The sequence below is a fragment of the Pelobates fuscus genome, chromosome 7 (assembly GCF_036172605.1).
Source record: "Pelobates fuscus isolate aPelFus1 chromosome 7, aPelFus1.pri, whole genome shotgun sequence".
Classification (NCBI taxonomy): domain Eukaryota; kingdom Metazoa; phylum Chordata; class Amphibia; order Anura; family Pelobatidae; genus Pelobates; species Pelobates fuscus.
In genome coordinates this window covers 12,349,898-12,369,616 of record NC_086323.1, presented here as the reverse complement: position 1 = coordinate 12,369,616, position 19,719 = coordinate 12,349,898, and the positions used below count along the sequence as shown (strand labels likewise).

The window sequence follows — 19,719 nt, the reverse complement described above, 5'->3', positions numbered from 1 at the left end:
GGGGTAGCATGGCTTTAACAGTCCGCAGAAAGGCACAAACCAGCCTTTCTGCAGGGAAAAAGAACAGGGGCCATAGTCTAACGGGAGCAGGCGAGCAACCAGGCTTCTCCAGTGCACAGTGGCGAGGTTGGTTCCGCCACAGATGGCTACGTTGAAATAATTACACTATACTTGAGGGATTTGTCTTTATGTAAATATTTCTCTTTTTTTGTTGTTTTTTTGCACTCACTAGTTAGATCTGTCTTATGTAAATATCACCAATTTTAAGAATAAAGGTTATATTTCTATCTGTATTATTGCATGAGTTTAATCTTTCAATGTATACAGTATACAGCACACGGTATGTGGAGTATAACTTCTAAATGGTAGGCCAAAACCTATTTGGAGCGAAAGATATGGTGTAAGGGGAGATTTCATTTTCACTTCGGTGAATGAGCCCTGACCGTATGTTCACATACTGCATACTATTAACGAACTAAACAAAGTATCATGAATGTATTAATATTATGGCTCAATAAAGTGTTCACAGTATATATTCTTCATTTCTCTTTTAAATGTAATAACTTGTTTATTACCAGAGGGGATACATTCATGGACCTAAAAATGTGCCATTCTGTTACTTGTTAAGGTACCCTAAAGGCACCCAAACTACTTCATCTCAGTGAAGCAGTATGGGTGCAGTGTCCCTGTCTTTTAGTCTTGCAATATAAAAAAATAAAATCATTGCTGTTTAGTAGATAGGGCAGTGTAATTGCAGGGCTAGCCAAACCTCTTATGGCTTTCTTCCTGACCGGAACTAGAGGCACTTCTCATAATTGTTTGACTTTGAATGTGATCAAATGCTGATTATGTGGAATATTGGATTCAATGTTTTACTTTGAGAGGCATTGGATTGGTTGAGTGCGGCTCTCAGAAGCTGAAGAGGCAATGCCTGTTGGATGGTGTCATGGAACGGAGGACCTGGTAAGTAAAAGCTGAGTAAACCTTCTCTTTATTGGGAGAAGAACACTATAGCATTAAGAATACATGATAGTATTTGTAATACTATAGCGTTCCTTGGAAATGGTAATTAGAATTATGTTTTGATGTGAAGAGGGACAATTTGTCACTGTTGCACAACACGTTTCACTCATTGCCACAACATCCATTCTGTGAGGAAGAACAAACCAATGACAATGAGGTACCAATGACAAAGTCAGAGGAAAATGGAAGGTCCTAAAGAGTGAGTTCAGGGATCTAGGAAGTAAGTGATGGATTGCACCTAAACGGGAGAGGGTCTGCTGTGCTGGGGGATAGGATGGCTAGAAGTAGGGATTGACCGATTATCGGTTTTACCGATATAATCGGCCGATATTCGGTATTTTCTGCAATATCGGTATCGGCCAATAGGGATACCGATATTGCCGATAATACCTCCCAGGACCGCCAGGCTCATTACAAGCCCGGCGGTCCTGGGGGGGGCGGGCAGCAAGCGTTTACTCACCTCCCAGCAGCTCCCCAGTGTAAATCTCGCGAGACCCGCGGCCAGCTCTGACGGCCGCGGGTCTCGCGAGATTTACACTGGGGAGCTGGAGGAGCTGCTGGGAGGTGAGTAAACGCTTGCTGCCCACCCCACTAGGAACTAGAGGCAATAGCATACACTAAACAATACGATATAATAGGCATAACAGAAACATGGTCGGATGAGACAAATGGGCACACATTATTTAGGACGGATAGGAAAAAGGGTGGTGGGGTATGTTTATGTCAGCCATGAGTTCAAGTCAAATCATGTGGAGTGTGACGAGGAAAATGTGGAAGCTTTATGGGTAGATATCTGCTTGGGGCAAACAAAGGGAAATACGTTATTGGTTGGGATATGTTATAAACCACCAAATGTAAATATTAATGAGGAAGAACTGCTGTTAGAGCAAATTGGGAAAGCTGCAAATCGGGGGAACACATTAATTATTGGAGATTTTAATTACCCGGACATAAATTGGGATAGAGTGACTAGTACTTCAGCTAGGGGAATCCGTTTTTTGAATGTGTTAAATTACACCTTTATGTCACAACTGGTACAAGGACCAACTAGAAAGGATGCTTGTCTGGATCTCGTTATAACAAACAATGTTGATCTTTTAACTAACATTCAAGTAGGGGAGCATTTGGGAAATAGTGATCACAATATGGTAACTTTTGAAATAAACTCAAAAAAGCAAAAGCATGTGGGGTATATTAAAACGTATAATTTAAAAAAAGCCAATTTTAATAAGATTAGGGCAGCTCTACAACATATCGACTGGCATGAACGCCTTAGTGATAAAAACACTGAGGAAAAATGGAAACTATTCAAACAAATATTAGGTACATTTCACAGTATGTACCATTGGGGAATAAATATAAAAGAAACAAATTAAAACCAATGTGGCTTAGTAGAGAAGTAAAACAAGAGATTAAAAATAAGAAAAGGGCTTTTAAAGCATTTAAATCGGACCAATCAGATGCATCCTATATAAGATATAAGGAAGCCAATAATACTTGCAAAAAGGCAATTAAAGTGGCTAAACTAGAAAATGAGAAATTGATAGCCAAAGAATGCAAAACCAACCCCAAACATTTTTTCAAGTACATTAATTCTAAAAAAACAAAAAATTAAAGTGTAGGTACACTGAAAACAGAGATGGGTCTGTTAGTCAATGAAGACCAGGAAAAGGCAGAAATTTTAAATAACTATTTTTCTTCGGTATATATTAATGAGGATCCTATGGCAAGAGATATGCATATGATCGCTGCAACAAACTTACAGATAACCTGTGTTCGGATAATTCGAGACAAGGTGCTACAGCTATTAAAGAAAATTAATGTAAATAAAGCTCCGTGGCCTGACGGTATCCACCCACGAGTACTTAAGGAGCTAAGTGGGGAAATAAGTGAACCTCTGTATTTAATTTTTCAAGATTCTTTGGTTTCAGGTATTGTACCGGAGGAAGGCAGATGTTGTTCCTATATTTAAAAAGGGTTCAAAATCTTAGCCTGGAAATTATAGACCTTTGAGCTTAACTTCTGTGACTGGGAAATTATTTGAACGGCTATTAAGGGATAATATTCAGGAATTCATTGGGAAGAACTGTGTTATTGGCAATAATCGGCATGGTTTTATGAAACAGGTCATGTCAAACTAACCTAATTGCATTCTACGAAGAAGTAAGTAGAAATATAGATCAGGGTGTTGCAGTGGATGTGATCTACTTGGATATTGCCAAGGCATTTGATACGGTTCCTCACAATAGGTTAGTCTTCAAACTAAAAGAAATTGGTCTAGATGAATATTCTTGTTCTTGGGTAGAACATTGGCTTAAGTGAGTTGTCATAAATGGTAAATTTTCAAGCTGGACAAAAGTGGTAAGTGGTGTCCCTTAGGGTTCTGTTTTGGGACCGCTTCTATTTAACATATTTATAAATGATCTTGAAATGGGCATTGAAAGCCATGTATCAGTGTTTGCAGATGACACAAAACTTTGTAAAGTAATAAAATGTGAGCAGGATATTGCCTTGCTGCAGAGGGATTTGGATAGATTGGGGGACTGACCACTAAAATGGCAGATGAAATTTAACGTAGAAAAATGCAAAGTTATGCACTTCGGGGTTAAGAATGCACAAGCAATTTACACCCTAAATGGTAGTGAACTAGGGATAACCACACACGAGAAGGATTTGGGAATTGTTATAGACAACAAATTAGGTAGCAATATGCAATGTCAATCTGCCGTTGCTAAGGCCAGTATGGTTTTGTCATGTATAAATAGGGGCATAAATTCTCGAGATGAAAATATAATTTTGCCTCTTTATAAATCGCTGGTAAGACCACACCTTGAATATGCTGTGCAATTTTGGGCACCTGTTCTAAAGAAGGATATCATGGCACTTGAAAAAGTGCAGAGACGAGCTACAAAATTGATAAAAGGAATGGAGCATTTTAGTTATGAAGAAAGGTTAAAAAATGTAAATCTCTTCAGTTTGGAAAAACGGCGCCTTAGAGGGGATATGATAACATTATTATACAAATATATTCGGGGCCAGTACAAACAATTATCTGGAAATCTATTCATAAACAGGGCTATACATAGGACACAAGGTCACACATTTAGGCTTGAAGAAAGGAGATTTCATCTAAGGCAAAGAAAAGGTTTTTTTACAGTAAGAGCAATAAGGATATGGAATTCATTGCCGGAAGAGGTGGTTTTGTCAGTCTATACAGATGTTTAAATTGCAATTGGATAAATACTTGCAAAAACATAACATACAGGGATACAATTTCTAATTAGTGGGGTAATAGCTGCTTGATCCAAGGAGACATCTGACTGCTATTTTGGGGTCAAGAAGGAATTTTTTCCTAGTTTGTTGCAAAATTGGAAGCGCTTCAGACTGGGTTTTTTGCCTTCTTTTGGATCAACAGCAAAAGCATATGTGAGGAAGGCTGAACTTGATGGACGCAAGTCTCTTTTCAGCCATGTAACTATGTAACATGACTAAATACATTGTGTTGAGCATGCAAGCCTAGCATAAGAACATGTATAATCAAAGTGATTTTCATCACTTGGCTTTTATTATACACCAATTAATTTCTGTCTTAAACTTTGTTCTCTCATTGTATACAGAAACCCTTTACAATGACGTCTCGTCTGATCCGGTTAAGCCACATCACCCTCCAGGTATCCAATGCTCAGAGAGTTGTCCAGGAGTTGATGACCAAGTATCAATTTCAGCCATTTGCTGCTCGAGGGCTAGATGGTAGAAGTCCAAGCCAAGTGGCCCTGAGAAATGGAGGAGTGGTGTTCATGGTTAATGAAAACAACCAGAAGACTACCAAAGGATCGTCCATGCTGTATGATGCGGCTGTTCCATTGCCATCTCCAGATACCGCTTGCAATGTCAGCTTTGATGTGGAGGACGTACCAGGCTTTTGCCAGCGGCTACTTAGCGAAAGATGCCAGCTGCTAGTTCCTCCTACAGAAGTCCATGATGACTATGGCTCGGTTACATTTTGTGTAGTGAAATCTGTGGTTGGAAATGTGCGTCATACATTAATTGACCGCACACGTTACGGAGACAACTTTCTTCCGGAGTTCCAGAACCTGAGAAGCGACAGTAATCCTGTTGTTCCTGGTGACTTGACCTGCATTGACCATGTCACTTATGCCTGTCCACGTGGGAGCTCACCACACATAATAAAGTGGTATGAACGATGTTTTGGTTTCAAACATTTCCCTCTGAGCAAAGAAGAGGATTGCGATAGAGGTTTTGAAATTAGTGGGCCCAACATCGGTCTTCGTTTGACTGCAATGGATTCCCCAGAGCTTGGAAAATGTGGTAAGTTGGTGTTGGCAGAATCTTTGCCACAGGAAGGAACCAACCAGTTAGATCTGTTCCTAAATCATCACAAAGAAGGAGGTATTCAGCATGTTGGCCTATTTGCCACAGATATCTTCAAGACTGCTCGGTCCATGGCTAATCAGGGAGTATGTTTTACTACCCAACCTCCAACATATTACTCTGACCCCTCAAAGCAGGACGAAATCCGGGGTGTAGGGCTACAAGCAGAAACCCTCTCACAGTTTGGGATTCTTTTGGATTCAAAGTCCCAGAACAGCGACATGCCAAACGGATACCTTTTGCAGGTGTTTGCCGAGCCCCTTTGGAGCAATGACTCATTCTATTTGGAACTCATTGAGCGTAGGGGAGCAGGCGGCTTTGGGGAGGGAAATGTCCGTGCTTTATGGAGAGCCCTAAACGACTTTCTTGAAGGATCCACCCAGAAAGATGATGAGAAAATTAGATCAACTGTTGCTTAGTCTACTTTATTCTGCAAAATTATTTATCTACATACACACTGTACACAGTGCACTTTCTACATCCTTCTTCTCCCAAAAATGGAAGTTTTTCATTATAGCAGAAAAAATGGGGGTGATTTATAAAAATGACATTTCATGATTGCTTCAGATTATTACCATTCCTTCCAAAGACTTTGAACTTACTCTAGCTGCCAGGAGAACGTTGAAGGCAAACCGGCTTAAATTAGAGATCCTTGCTTTATATTGGATGTGAAAATCGATGACAAATCGACTTATGGACCAACGGACCTCTTTGGTTATAAGTACATTGCCCGCATGTTCTACAATTTGATCCATGAGAGATGCACTCAACAACACTCCTTAATTAATGTCTTGTTGCACTTCCCCTCTTCCCTCACCACATGTTTTTATTTAAAAAAAACTAAAACCTCTCCTTATTTGTTATATATATATATAATAAATATATTCATTGAAATTTTTACACAATCTGTGTATAACGTTCCAATGTATTCTTAGTTATGGTTTAAAGGGACACTATAGCCACCAGAACACCTACAGCTTATTGCATTTGTTCTGGTGAGTAGAATCATTACCTTCAGGCTTTTTGCTGTAAACACTGTCTTTTCAGAGAAAATGCAGTGTTTACATTACAGCCTAGTGATAACTTCACTGGCCACTCCTCAGATGGCTGTTAGAGATCCTTCCTGGGTCATGGCTGCCTAAAATGCATCCAAGCATTCAGTGTCTCCTCACTCTGCATGCAGACACTGAACTTTCCTCATAGAGATTCATTGATTCAATTCATCTCTATGAGTAGATGCTGATTGGCCAGGGCTGTGTTTGAATCATGCTGGCTCTGCCCCTGATCTGCCTCTTTGTCAGTCTCAGCCAATCCTATGGGGAAGCACTGTGATTGGATCAGGCCACCACTTCTGATGATGTCAGCAGACTGCTTTATTTTTTATTTTTTTTTAGACAAACAGCATGCAGAGTTACAGCTTCAGGCTTGAATACAGTAAGATTTTGCTATATTTATGGAGGCATGAGGGGCCCAGGGGGGCTAGATGGTGGTTTTAACACTATAGGGTCAGGAATAGATGTTTGTGTTCCTAACCCTATAGTGATCCTTTAATACACTTTTAAAAACACTTGTGACTTTCCACCTTTTCTGACATCAAAATGTGTCTTCCTGACATGTATGCTTTTAGATTCCTGCTCCTTTTTTCTTCCTGATGATTTTCCCATTTATGACATTCACAAAGAAAGTTAAATGATCTGTATTGTTAGGTGGTGGTGGGTGGTTGGGTGGTTGGGGGGAGGAGATACATTGCAACTTGATTTTTTTATTTTAAAAACAAGTTTTACAGTGAAAATGTGAGCGAAACTTTCAAACGGGTAAAAAGCAGTCTCTCTTCCCTGTGTGCAACTGCGGAGTTAATTGGGTTTTTATTTAACTGTATAAACCCACAGCTAACTGACAGCTTACTCACTTGGAGTTGCTTAAAGTTGGCTGTTAAGTGTGAGTTGAAAACCAGGAGTTTAAAACGTGGTTTACTGTTTTTCTGTTTTGTTCCCATCAGCATGCATGCAAGCCTGGATGAATCAGGCCAGGGTCTGTACCTGTGTGGCAGGTGTGAGTGATTGTAAGCTTGTATTGGAGATCTGAAATAGCAAAATCGCAACATTGAGACAGATTGACAAACTTTAAAGATGTCTGCTGTTCACTGCGGTAGTGGAGTGGGAGGAGATCAGACCGCTAGGTAACCGTATCATGTGGTAGCAGGGAGGGGAGGAAAGGTTTAGCTAGTCCTGATTTTGTGCAGTCCAACAGATTCCAATCATCTGTAGCTGTATTGGAGAATGTCCAAAACCAGAAGCTGGTGTTGAGCTGAAATAGTCTGCACACAAGGTCAGTTTATATCTTACCAGAATATTATATTAAAAAAAAAAACATCGGAAAAGATACATATAAACATAGTGCAGACCATTCGATTTCAAATATTTTTGTAGAGCACACTTGTAAAAAATTGGGAGTTCACTCACATTTACCAGAGCCTGATTAGCCCTGGCTCTGGGTGGGATAGGCTCCTATGGAGAGGGAAAAATCCCACAATCAGGTATCCCAGGGAAACCAAGCGTACTCTGCAGCACTGTATGGGAGACAGATCCAGGACCAATGGCGCAGTATAAAATTATATATTTATTGGTTTAACAATTAAAACTGCTTACTCAATAAGTTCTGGGCTTGTGATGTACAAGTTCCCACAAAAAAAGCGATTGGGTTAAAAGTCAGCAGCTCCAGTTGCTTCCTTGTTTCGGATCCTGGCTCTGCCCACTCGTGACGCAACGCGTTTCACCCACGTGACCTGGGCTTCATCAGACGTCCTATTCGTGCTGCTTACTGTCCATTTGTGTCCATAGCTCCACCTCCTTTCATTTCGGATTGGTGGAGTCCGTGAACGGTCATCAAATATACAAATCCTCTACCTCTTGTTTCCACCTGATCTTTCGGATGGAAGCTTTCAGAGTCTTCACAATAACACCTCAGAGTTCATATACATCGTCCATTAAACATATAATTATTCATATTGGGAGATAGTTACATCATTAATGGTCAAAGCATAGATGCATCCTTACATATCACATATTGTAATTACATTATATTTTAATTTTTCCAGTATATTTCCTTTTTTCATTATATATTTTTTTTTCATTATTTATGTTCTTTTGGCATATCCTCAGCATCTGTTGCTAATCCGTTCATTGGTTATTTTATGTTTATGTATTGAATGCACAGTAGTATATATGTGCCTTCAGTTTTGTATGCATAACCTCTTCGGCTGTTTTATGAGAACTTAGACTGTTCAGTGTTAATTCATAAGAAGCTGGCGCGCATACAAGACTGGCCTCACATTTTACGCATGCGCAAGTTTTGATGTTTGTTATACAGAGCCAAATTGTAATCCAGCCCGGTCTATAAACCACTCCCTCGTTGTATATTATCTGCAGACCTGTGCTGGGTGGGGTATAAACCAGGCACAGAATATGTTCTCATTGCATCACTATTATACTGTTATACCTTGGGTTGTACTGACATACATCTCATCTACCTGAGCTGGGTCTCTGAACGAGTAAATATTCTGGCTCCTCCTCTTGTCCACATCTCTGCCACACACAGGTCAAGGTTTGTTCCACCCGTGACGCCTTCTTTGCAGATTTGCGGGGAAAGTTTGTCACCCCAAGCGATCTGTCCCAGAGGTCAGAAGAGGGCAAGCACAATGTGCATGAACCGTGGGCCAAATCTAAATAGAAACAGAAAGTGAGTGCATCAAAACAATCATCATCAGTAGGCATAGTACGTCTATCTGTGTAAATACCGTACCCCCCCATCATAATGAACCCTATCAGGGTATACACCGTATCCCCCATCATAATATACCCTATCAGGGTATACACCTTATCCCCCATCATAATGAACCCTATCAGGGTATACACCGTATCCCACCATCATAATGAACCCTATCAGGGTATACACCGTATCCCACCATCATAATGAACCCTATCAGCGTATACACCGTATCCCTCCATCATAATGAACCCTATCAGGGTATACACCGTATCCCCCCATCATAATGAACCTTATCAGGGTATACACCGTATCCCCCCATCATAATGAACCCTATCAGCGTATACACCGTATCCCCCCATCATAATGAACCCTATCAGCGTATACACCGTATCCCCCCATCATAATGAACCCTATCAGGGTATACACCGTATCCCCCCATCATAATGAACCTCATCAGGGTATACACCGTACCCCCCATCATAATGAACCCTATCAGGGTATACACAGTATCCCTCCATCATAATGAAGCCTATCAGGGTATACGACATATCCCCCCCATCATAATGAACCCTATCAGGGTAGACACCGTATCTCCCCTATCATAATGAACCCTATCAGGGTATACACCATATCCCCCCCATCATAATGAACCCTATCAGGGTATACACCGAATCCGACTATTATAATGATCATCAATGTATATAGTATCCCCCCCTTTTATAATAATCACCACCAGTGTATACAGTATATATATATATATATATATCAGTGTAAGTAAGGTATCCCATTATAATGATCCTTATTAGTGTATAATATAGCCTATCAGTGTATATACACATTATATCTATAAGTGTAAGTACAGTATCCCATTTATAATGATCCTTATTAGTGTATAATATAGCCCAGTGATGGCGAACCTATGGCACGCGTGCCACAGGTGGCACGCCGAGCCCTCTCTGTGGGCACGCGGCCACGCGGCCACAGGTCCGCCATCACTGCAGAATAGGCGCCTGCCTGCCCGAAACGGCAGGCGCCTATTCTGCTTCCGGGTCGGGAGGCAGGGGGAGGGATCTGTGTAGCAGCTCCCCTGTACTCCCGCGCGATGCTGTGTGGAGCGTTGCCGAGCGTTACCATGGCAACGCTCCAAACAGCATCGCGCGGGAGGACAGGGGGAGCTGCTACACAGATCCCTCCCCTGCAGTACTTACCACCACCGGACCACCAGGGATGGCTGTGTCCCCCCCCCAACACTTCATTGAAGGTAAGAAGGAGGGGGGTGGGATACTAACACACCACCCCTACCCCCCCCAGAAGTACCCTTATCCCCCCAGCAGCACCCCACCCCCCAGCACCACCCCTACCCACCACAGCAGCACCCCTACCCCCCAGAAGTACCCCTACCCCCCAGCAGTACCCATACTCACCCACAACAGTACCCCTACCCCCCCACACACAGTACCCCTACCCACACACAGCACCCCTACCCCCACACACAGCACCCCTACCCCCCCCACACAGTACCCCTTACCCCCCACAGCACAGCACCCCTCTCACACACACACAGCACCCCTCTCACACACACACAGCACCCCCACACACACACACAGCACCCCCCCACACACACACAGCACCCCCCCACACACACAGCACCCCCCCCACACACACACAGCACCCCCACACACACACAGCACCCCCCCCACACACAGAACCCCCCCACACACAGCACCCCCCCACACACACACAGCACCCCCCCACACACACACAGCACCCCACACACACACACGCACACCCCCCACACACACGCACACCCCCCCACACACACGCACACCCCCCCCACACACATGCACCCCCACACACACACGCACCCCCCACCCCCACAGCACCACCCCTACCCACCACAGCACCACCCCTACCCACCACAGCACCTCCCCTACCCACCACAGCACCTCCCCTACCCACCACAGCACCTCCCCTACCCACCACAGCACCTCCCCTACACAGCACCACCCCACCCCCCCAGCACCTCCCCTACACAGCACCACCCCACCCCCCCAGCAGCACCCCTACCCCCCCAGAAGTACCCCAACCCCCCACACACAGTACCCCTACCCCCCCACACAGCACCCCTACCCCCCACACAGCACCCCTACCCCCCCACACAGCACCCCTACCCCCACACACAGCACCCCTACCCCCCCCACACAGCACCCCTACCCCCACACACAGCACCCCTACCCCCCCACACAGCACCCCTACCCCCACACACAGCACCCCTACCCCCACACACAGTACCCCTACCCCCCACACAGTATCCCTTACCCCCCACAGCACAGCACCCCTCTCACACACATACAGCACCCCCCACACACACACACAGCACCCCCCACACACACACACAGCACCCCCCCACACACACACACAGCACCCCCCCACACACACACACAGCACCCCCCCCACACACACAGCACCCCCCACACACACAGCACCCCCCCACACACACACAGCACCCTCCCCACACACACAGCACCCCCCACACACACAGCACCCCCCACACACACACACACACCCCCCACACACATGCACCCCCCACACCCACACACACGCAATTGCCGTGTTGGCACTTTAAGGAAAAAAAGTTGGCATGTATTGCGGTTTGGGCACTCGGGCTCAAAAAGGTTCGCCATCACTGATATAGCCTATCAGTGTATATACATGATGCCCCCAATATGATAAACACTATCAGTGGAAATGCAGTACCCTACCCCCTTCTAATGATCCTCATCATGACAACCACCAGTTGATATAGAAACACAAGTCCTACAATGAGCTTTACCTTAAAGGCTGGCAAAGCATCATGGGATCTGTAGTCCTTTAACAATTATCCCTGTCCTAGAATGGTACAATTTAATTTGATCAACTTATTAAAAGGCTAATAAAATAGATCAGAGAGCAGATGATTTGTATGATTGAATTGTTGCTGAGAGGGGAGTGATAAAACCAGTCCCAGTCCCAGACTCCACGGCACTCACCGCACTCTTCAATGTCTCCAGCGGCATATTTAGGGTCGGGATTTCTGTTTGTTAGTTTACCGGCGGCTGATGTTAAATCGGCTTCAACCTACAAGAAGTCATGTCATTCATCAGATAACGCTGGACAAAGCACAGGCCGCAATCGATGTGCGAATTAAACTGTACATTGCTAAATTAAATCCAGACACATCGTCTCCTGTACAGGTAACAGATGATCTATAACAGACATTGAATTTCTAGCAGCGATGGTTTAACGATATAAATTTCAGGTGAGGCACAATTCACCATGTTGCCCCTTGGCCGCAGCTGGTCTAAACCAGAACAGAAAAGGTCAAACACATCACGGCATTCAAACCTATAACACACATAACACAACACTGGGCTAAAACATAACAATAGAAACACTAGCATCACATTGCCCACCTCCTAGACCTAAACCATGGAGAAAGCACTGTTAACAGCATTCATAAAAATAAAAACAGATATTATTACAGCAAAGGAACAAAAACAAAACAATTAAAGTAGTAGTTTAAACAGCAAAAAGATCAGAAAAGTATCCCCTATTTAATAATTGGTTCTTTAACTCTCCACCCGAGAGCTCTGTATCACCCAGTGTTCACATGGTGTGGAATCATGGGCAGTGGCTGGATCAACACAAACACACATTACCTTCCACCCGAGAGCTCTGTATCACCCAGTGTTCACATGGTGTGGAATCATGGGCAGTGGCTGGATCAACACAAACACACATTACCTTTTCATATGCCCGGCACTGGCTTTGTAAGGGGCACTCAGTGCACCGTGGCTTTTTTGGGGTGCACACAGTAGCCCCTAACTCCATCATGGCTTGGTTAAAATCTCCTGGTCGCTCAGGATCAACAAGATGGTTTGCCAAGTCCCTACAGAGGGAAAGGAAAATTGTATTACAGCAATTATTTATAAACCACCAACATATTGTGCATCGCTGTATAATAGGTCAATAAAACAAACAATTAAACTATGGCATATAGAATGGAGACCAGAGGTAACAAGGACCTTCCTCAAAACAGCTTTCAGTTATTATTCTGATTTTCTGGAATCCATATTATGGTAGTGCCAATCACTGCCACACAGTCATCAAGGTTTAACACAGATTATACCTCGCAGGGAGCAGGCTGTACCATGTGGCATGTGAGGCTCCAACAAAATGGCTGTATGGTAGAACCAGGACATAAATAAACCATCTTCTAAACCCACCAAAGTTTGTCAGCTACTGCCGGTGAACCAGAGTTGGCCCCGATACAGCGGAGTCTGCATAAAACCCTGATTACGTTTCCATCCACAACTCCGGTCGTCTGGAGAGAAAAAGAAACAAACACCTTCCATGACAGTAATCTGCCACAGTTTTCTTGCTTTGTTGATCCAAAACTCATATAATCCCAGATCAGTCATCTAGGGATCCACACAGTAATTAATTACCTGGCCATAGGAAATAGAAGCGATTGCTCCTGCTGTGTATCGCCCTACTCCCGGCAACAACTTCTGCAGCTCTTCTGCACTGCGGGGCATCCGGCCGCCAAATTCGGTCACAACCTGAAGGCAATTAAAGCAAACAGCTTGGTGAGGACGTAAAGAAATGGGGTTATGGGGTTATTGCATGTTTTAGGGTCCCTGTGATATGTTTTATAATACTGTATTTCTCTGCCTGTGATAATTATATTAACCATTGTGTTCAGTAATCATATAACAGGCAGAGGGGAGGATTTTGTGTGGGAGTGTCTGTGTGTATTGTACGGATTGATTTGTTGTATTTCAAAACCCTGTGGGCAGTACTATGTTTGTAGAATGTGAATAAAAGAGGCTGTCTGTGCCAGTACAGTCAGTTCTACTTCACCCTCAATTTGGAGTGGAGTCTCTTATTGGGGGAATCTGCTACAAGGGATTGCTATGCTCTGCATACTCCCTTAGCTAATCACTACTAGGCTCTTTTAAGATCTTGTTCCTGTTTCACTCTCTTGGAGGAGAGGTTCACCCACTGGAACCTGGAGCCTTGTCGTAGGTCCAGGGTGGGTAGGAGACGCCGAGACCCCAACCAAGCTGCGGCGGTGGTTATGGAGTCTGCTGCAGTGCTTGGAGTCCTCAGGAAGCGCTAGGAGCATCCTTCAACGGAGGTACCCAGTCGGGGTGCCAGGCGATCCGTTACAAAAGGACTATAAAACTAACATCACATTACACCAGACCATCCTCGCTGAATATCTTCAGGACAAGCATATCCCCAAGGATCGAAGAGTTCCTTTAGTTCCATCACTCCGTAAAATATTATAAACCACTACAAAGAGTGGTTAAAATTTGTTTATAATTTCCCCATGAGCCTTACAGCTCTGACAGTTAGAAGCCTGTCTACTCATAGAAACAGGATGGGTCAGCATGATGTAGGCAACATCAGCTAGAAAATACTTGAGAGAGAACCAAAATAAACTGTAGCTGACTGTTTGCCCGTTCCATCCCTAAATCACCACATTTCTTTCTGATTAACAAATGTCCAGCTACACTAGCATTTTATACGTTACAGAATGTCCATAAAAACGCAACTCACCCAACTGGATGAACTCTCTAGCTGGGATAGACTACTTTCCAAATGCTTGCAAGATATATTGACCAGTCGCTGCAAAATCTTGTTTGTTCCAGTCCTTCTATGTCAGAGTCACTAAAGACTTACTGGTAAAACTGAAAATGGAACTGTCTACTGTTGACAGACAAGTGATATTAGATTAATAAAACTTATGTACTTCCATACCCCACTGAGATGGCAGGACTACTCCCAGAGGAAGGACTCATTGAGATAGTCATGATGAAACATTACTTTCATTACATGAACATTTTCTCTGACCACATTTAAAGACTTCGAAATGGAGCAAACATGGCTCCATCCTATACCATCCTATGCCAGATTTCTACAATATTTTTTTCCACCATGTCTTCCTGACTACGCTATGTTGATGACTCCTAATCTGCAGAGGGTCTATACAGGACATTACAGAATATGTTGCACCCCTAAATACTTGCCATTCAGTTTACCCACACCAATGAGAATACTTAAGTCAACTTTCTGGATGCTAAATGTAACAAAAACACTAGAAAATTGATTGATCTTTACATTTACTGAAAAGACTAGAACAGTTTGATGGATGCACAGAGTGTTCACTTATCTCAACAAATAAATTCTGTTCCTTATCGCTAACTCCTATGGGGTACTGCACATTGCAAGTGACAAATCCTTCCTGAAAGATAGGCTGACCATGATGACAGATAGATTCAGGTGAAAGGACACAAAACAGCCTTCTAACAGAGGCCAAGAAGAACTTACTGGACACTGACAAGGCCAAGCAGATGTCACAGATCTCCGTGTGTTTACAATAAATAACTCCTGATATCTGATTTTTTTAAAGAGATACTTACTGTCAGTACTCAGTGACAAGGCTGGAACGACTTGGCAGGGAAGGAAGATATCCTGAGGTCATGTCACTATATAATGTCTACGGCATGGGTAGTCAACCTGGTCCCTACCGCCCACTAGTGTTCGGTTTGGGATTTCAGGTGGGCGATGGTGGGTTCTGCAGAAAACGCCCGATGGGCCTCGATGGCCATGGACCAAGGCTGGCAGAGGAGATCCTTTCATCTCCCCTGCCAGCCCATGCAGAGCCAGCCTTGCTGTAAGCCCTCTCAGCTAGTGAGGAGATCAAATATCTCCCTCACCAGCCCACTGGCACTTAGTTCCAGATGAGGGAGGAGAAAGCCTGGGAGGCTCTGTGTTCCTCCTGCGAGCAGGCTGGTCACAGCATTGCTTTGCGTTACCATGGCAACACTCGCAGGAGGACAGGAGAGTCAGCCTGCAGCTGGAGGAGCTGGAGGCTAAAGTGAACATGCCACCACTGGACCACCAGGGCTTGCATCATTATGTCCCCGCTCCCTGGTAAAAGGTAAGAAGGGAGGGGGAGACACTAAAATAGATTTCACATCTCACCCACCTACACACAGCATAGACCCTATGCACCCTTCACACACAAACACACACTACACCCTTCACACACACATATACTGCCACCTCACACAGGTACTACCCCCTCACACACACACTGCCCTCCTCACACAGGCAGAGCACACCTCACACACACACACACTGCACCCCTTACCCACACTACACCCTTCACACACACTGCCCCCCTAACACACTGCACCTCACACACACACACACACACAGCACCTTACGCACTTGCGCTATAAAATTAGTTACTGCGGCACTGGTGGGCCATAAGGAAATTTTACCCTCAATAAAACAAGATACAAAAGTGGGCAGTAGGTAGTAAAAGACTGATACCCCTGAACTAGACAGATACATGTTTATACAATTTGGATGCTTTTAATAGGCAAATACATCAGCCAACAATAAATCTAATTTCTTTTCTTTCAAAACTTTTTTTCAGTGCAGATAATGTTAATATTAATTAGCTGTGAAAGGTCAGTCAGCCCAGAGAGCCCACTGGGAGAATTTCTGTAAAATCAGCATTTCATTGTCAGACGTTGAAACATGTAAAGGCCATACTAAGCATGTTTCGCTCTTCGTTAGTTTAGAATTTGAACTTTTACTTACTGTGTAAGATTAACATTAAGTGTGACGTAGTGCAATGAATGGCTTATTACACGGCTATGTAGAAAGAGCAATATTTCCTGCACCGCTGTATACGGGCTCAAGGGCCATATCAATCAATAAAATATAACTAGAACTGGTAACGATAGAGTACATTCATCGCGATGTAAAAATGGTCACATGTCCAGTGACAGCACAGTAAGCTGTATGTGATTGGAGCAAGGGTGACTGCAGGGAAAAGGAATGAGGAAGGGGAGACGTTAAATAAAGAATGAGGAGGGGGAGACGTTAAATAAAGAATGAGGAGGGGAGACGTTAAATAAAGAATGAGGAGGGGGAGACGTTAAATAAAGAATGAGGAGGGGGAGACGTTAAATAAAGAATGAGGAGGGGGAGACGTTAAATAAAGAATGAGAAGGGGGAGACGTTAAATAAAGAATGAGGAGGGGGAGACGTTAAATAAAGAATGAGGAGGGGGAGACGTTAAATAAAGAATGAGGAGGGGGAGACGTTAAATAAAGAATGAGGAGGGGGAGACGTTAAATAAAGAATGAGGAGGGGGAGACGTTAAATAAAGAATGAGGAGGGGGAGACGTTAAATAAAGAATGAGGAGGGGGAGACGTTAAATTAAGAATGAGGAGGGGGAGACGTTAAATTAAGAATGAGGAGGGGGAGACGTTAAATAAAGAATGAGGAGGGGGAGACGTTAAATAAAGAATGAGGAGGGGGAGACGTTAAATAAAGAATGAGGAGGGGAAGACGTTAAATAAAGAATGAGGAGGGGGAGACGTTAAATAAAGAATGAGCAGGGGGAGACGTTAAATAAAGAATGAGGAGGGGGAGACGTTAAATAAAGAATGAGGAGGGGGAGACGTTAAATAAAGAATGAGGAGGGGGAGACGTTAAATAAAGAATGAGGAGGGGGAGACGTTAAATAAAGAATGAGGAGGGGGAGACGTTAAATAAAGAATGAGGAGGGGGAGACGTTAAATAAAGAATGAGGAGGGGGAGACGTTAAATTAAGAATGTTTCTCCTGTCGGTTCAGGTCTAGAGGTAGCCACAGTGGGTGCTTCTTCTCGCATTACCCCCCAGTACGCTATGGTGGGGCTCCTGAGAGGTGTCGTGGTTTCTTAAACCAAATTAGTATCCACTTTGAATTGCAACCTCGCTCTTATCCTACAGATAGGGCAAAGGTAGGATTTATTATCACCCTACTTATTGAGAAAGCTCTGAGATGGGCCAACCCATTATGGGAGAACGATAACCCATTAGTTTATAACTATAACGCCTTTGTAACTGCTTTTAGAAGAACATTTGACCCTCCAGGTAGAAAGGTTAATGCCGCCAGATTACTGTTGCGTCTGAAACAGGAGAACCAAACACTGGTGGATTATGCACTAGAGTTCAGGTCTCTGGCGTCGGAGGTCAAGTGGAATGAGCAGGCGTATATGGATGTATTTTTGAATGGCTTATCTGAAGTAATCCTTGATGAGGTTGCTACCAGAGAACTCCCTGAGAATTTAGAGGATTTAATTTCGTTCATCTCTCGTATAGATGAACGTTTAAGAGAGAGACAGAACACTCGAGAGAGGAACCGGAGACCTTCTTTTAGGTTAGCCCCCACTTTTCCAAGTCCTGACTCCACGGTATCTTTGCTTCCTGAACCTATGCAGATAGGGTATACCCGCCTCTCTGAGGAGGAAAGACAGTACAGGAGAAGAGAGGGTTTGTGTATGTATTGTGGAGTTAAGGGTCATTTACTCTCGAACTGTTCTAACCGCCCGGGAAACGCTCGCACCTAAGTCCCTCTAGAGGACAGGCCTTGGGTGTTTCTATTTTGTCCTCTACTCCTAATTATAAAGATCACAGGCTTCTGCTACCAGTTTCCTTAACTTGCGGGAGGGAAGTAGTAAGGGCTATGGCTTTGATATATTCCGGTGCTGCTGAGAATTTTATCGACCAAGCCTTTGCTAGTAAAAACAATTTCCCATCCCAGCTAAGGGAGACACCCTTGGCCGTTGAGGCCATAGATGGTAGACCACTACTAGACCCTGTTATCTTTCGTGAGACCATACCCATTGAGTTAGGTGTTGGTGTCCTACACGTGGAGAATTTATCTCTTCTGCTCATTTCGTCTCCTTCCGTTCCCATAGTTCTGGGGTACCCATGGTTGAAAGAACATAACCCTATTATCGATTGGGAGTTAGGGGAGATACTCTCGTGGGGCCAGGGCTGCCAGGATCGGTGTCTGTGCAAGGTTTCTCCATTAGCTAATATTAACATACAGGAGAATCCTACTCAGTCCACAGAGAGACAAATACCAGACCTTTACCTAGACTTAAGGGCAGTGTTTGACAAGAAGAATGCCGATTCTTTGCCGCCACACAGGTCATTTGACTGTAAAATTAAGCTTTTTCCCGGGACTATGCCTCCGAGGGGCCATGTATATCCTTTGTCTGTTCAGGAAAACTCGGTTCTAGAGGAGTATATTCAGGAGAATTTAGAAAAGGGATTTATCAGGAGGTCTTCTTCTCCGGCCGGGGCGGGGTTCTTTTTCATTAAGAAGAAGGATGGCACGCTGAGACCTTGTATCGATTACCGAGGCTTGAATAAAATAACTGTCAGAAATGCCTATCCTATCCCACTGATTACCGAGTTATTTGATCGTCTTTTTTTTTTTTTTGTAAATCTTTATTGAGGGAAGAATATCAGCGTAACATGACTTATGTTGTAACGACAATATCAATATGTTTAAAATTTAACATGAATAAGTCAACAGTGCATCTGAACAATGAGTTTGCTAACATCAATATTACAACTTAACAGTTCGCATGTATGATTGGTCTTTGCCTCGTTTTTTTTTTTTTTTGTATTCTCG

The 19,719-nt window shown here is 43.7% G+C and overlaps 2 protein-coding genes across 2 annotated transcripts; one reads left to right on the top strand and one right to left on the bottom strand.

The window, feature by feature from the left end:
- Positions 1 to 4,639: 4,639 nt before the first annotated feature.
- On the top strand, positions 4,640 to 6,227 carry LOC134568525 (4-hydroxyphenylpyruvate dioxygenase-like protein). Its single transcript, XM_063427163.1, has one exon. It carries the CDS (start codon positions 4,653 to 4,655, stop codon positions 5,832 to 5,834), a length of 1,182 nt encoding a protein of 393 aa, XP_063283233.1. The 5' UTR covers positions 4,640 to 4,652; the 3' UTR covers positions 5,835 to 6,227.
- A 2,005-nt stretch (positions 6,228 to 8,232) lies between these two features.
- LOC134569103 (adenine DNA glycosylase-like) lies at positions 8,233 to 16,049 on the bottom strand. The gene is made up of 7 exons (XM_063428004.1): positions 15,948 to 16,049; positions 13,671 to 13,784; positions 13,449 to 13,546; positions 12,967 to 13,111; positions 12,213 to 12,300; positions 8,945 to 9,136; positions 8,233 to 8,363 (listed from the first exon to the last, which is right to left on the bottom strand). The coding sequence occupies exons 1-7, from the start codon at positions 16,047 to 16,049 to the stop codon at positions 8,233 to 8,235; spliced, it is 870 nt and encodes a 289-aa protein (XP_063284074.1).
- Between the last annotated feature and the right edge of the window lie 3,670 nt (positions 16,050 to 19,719).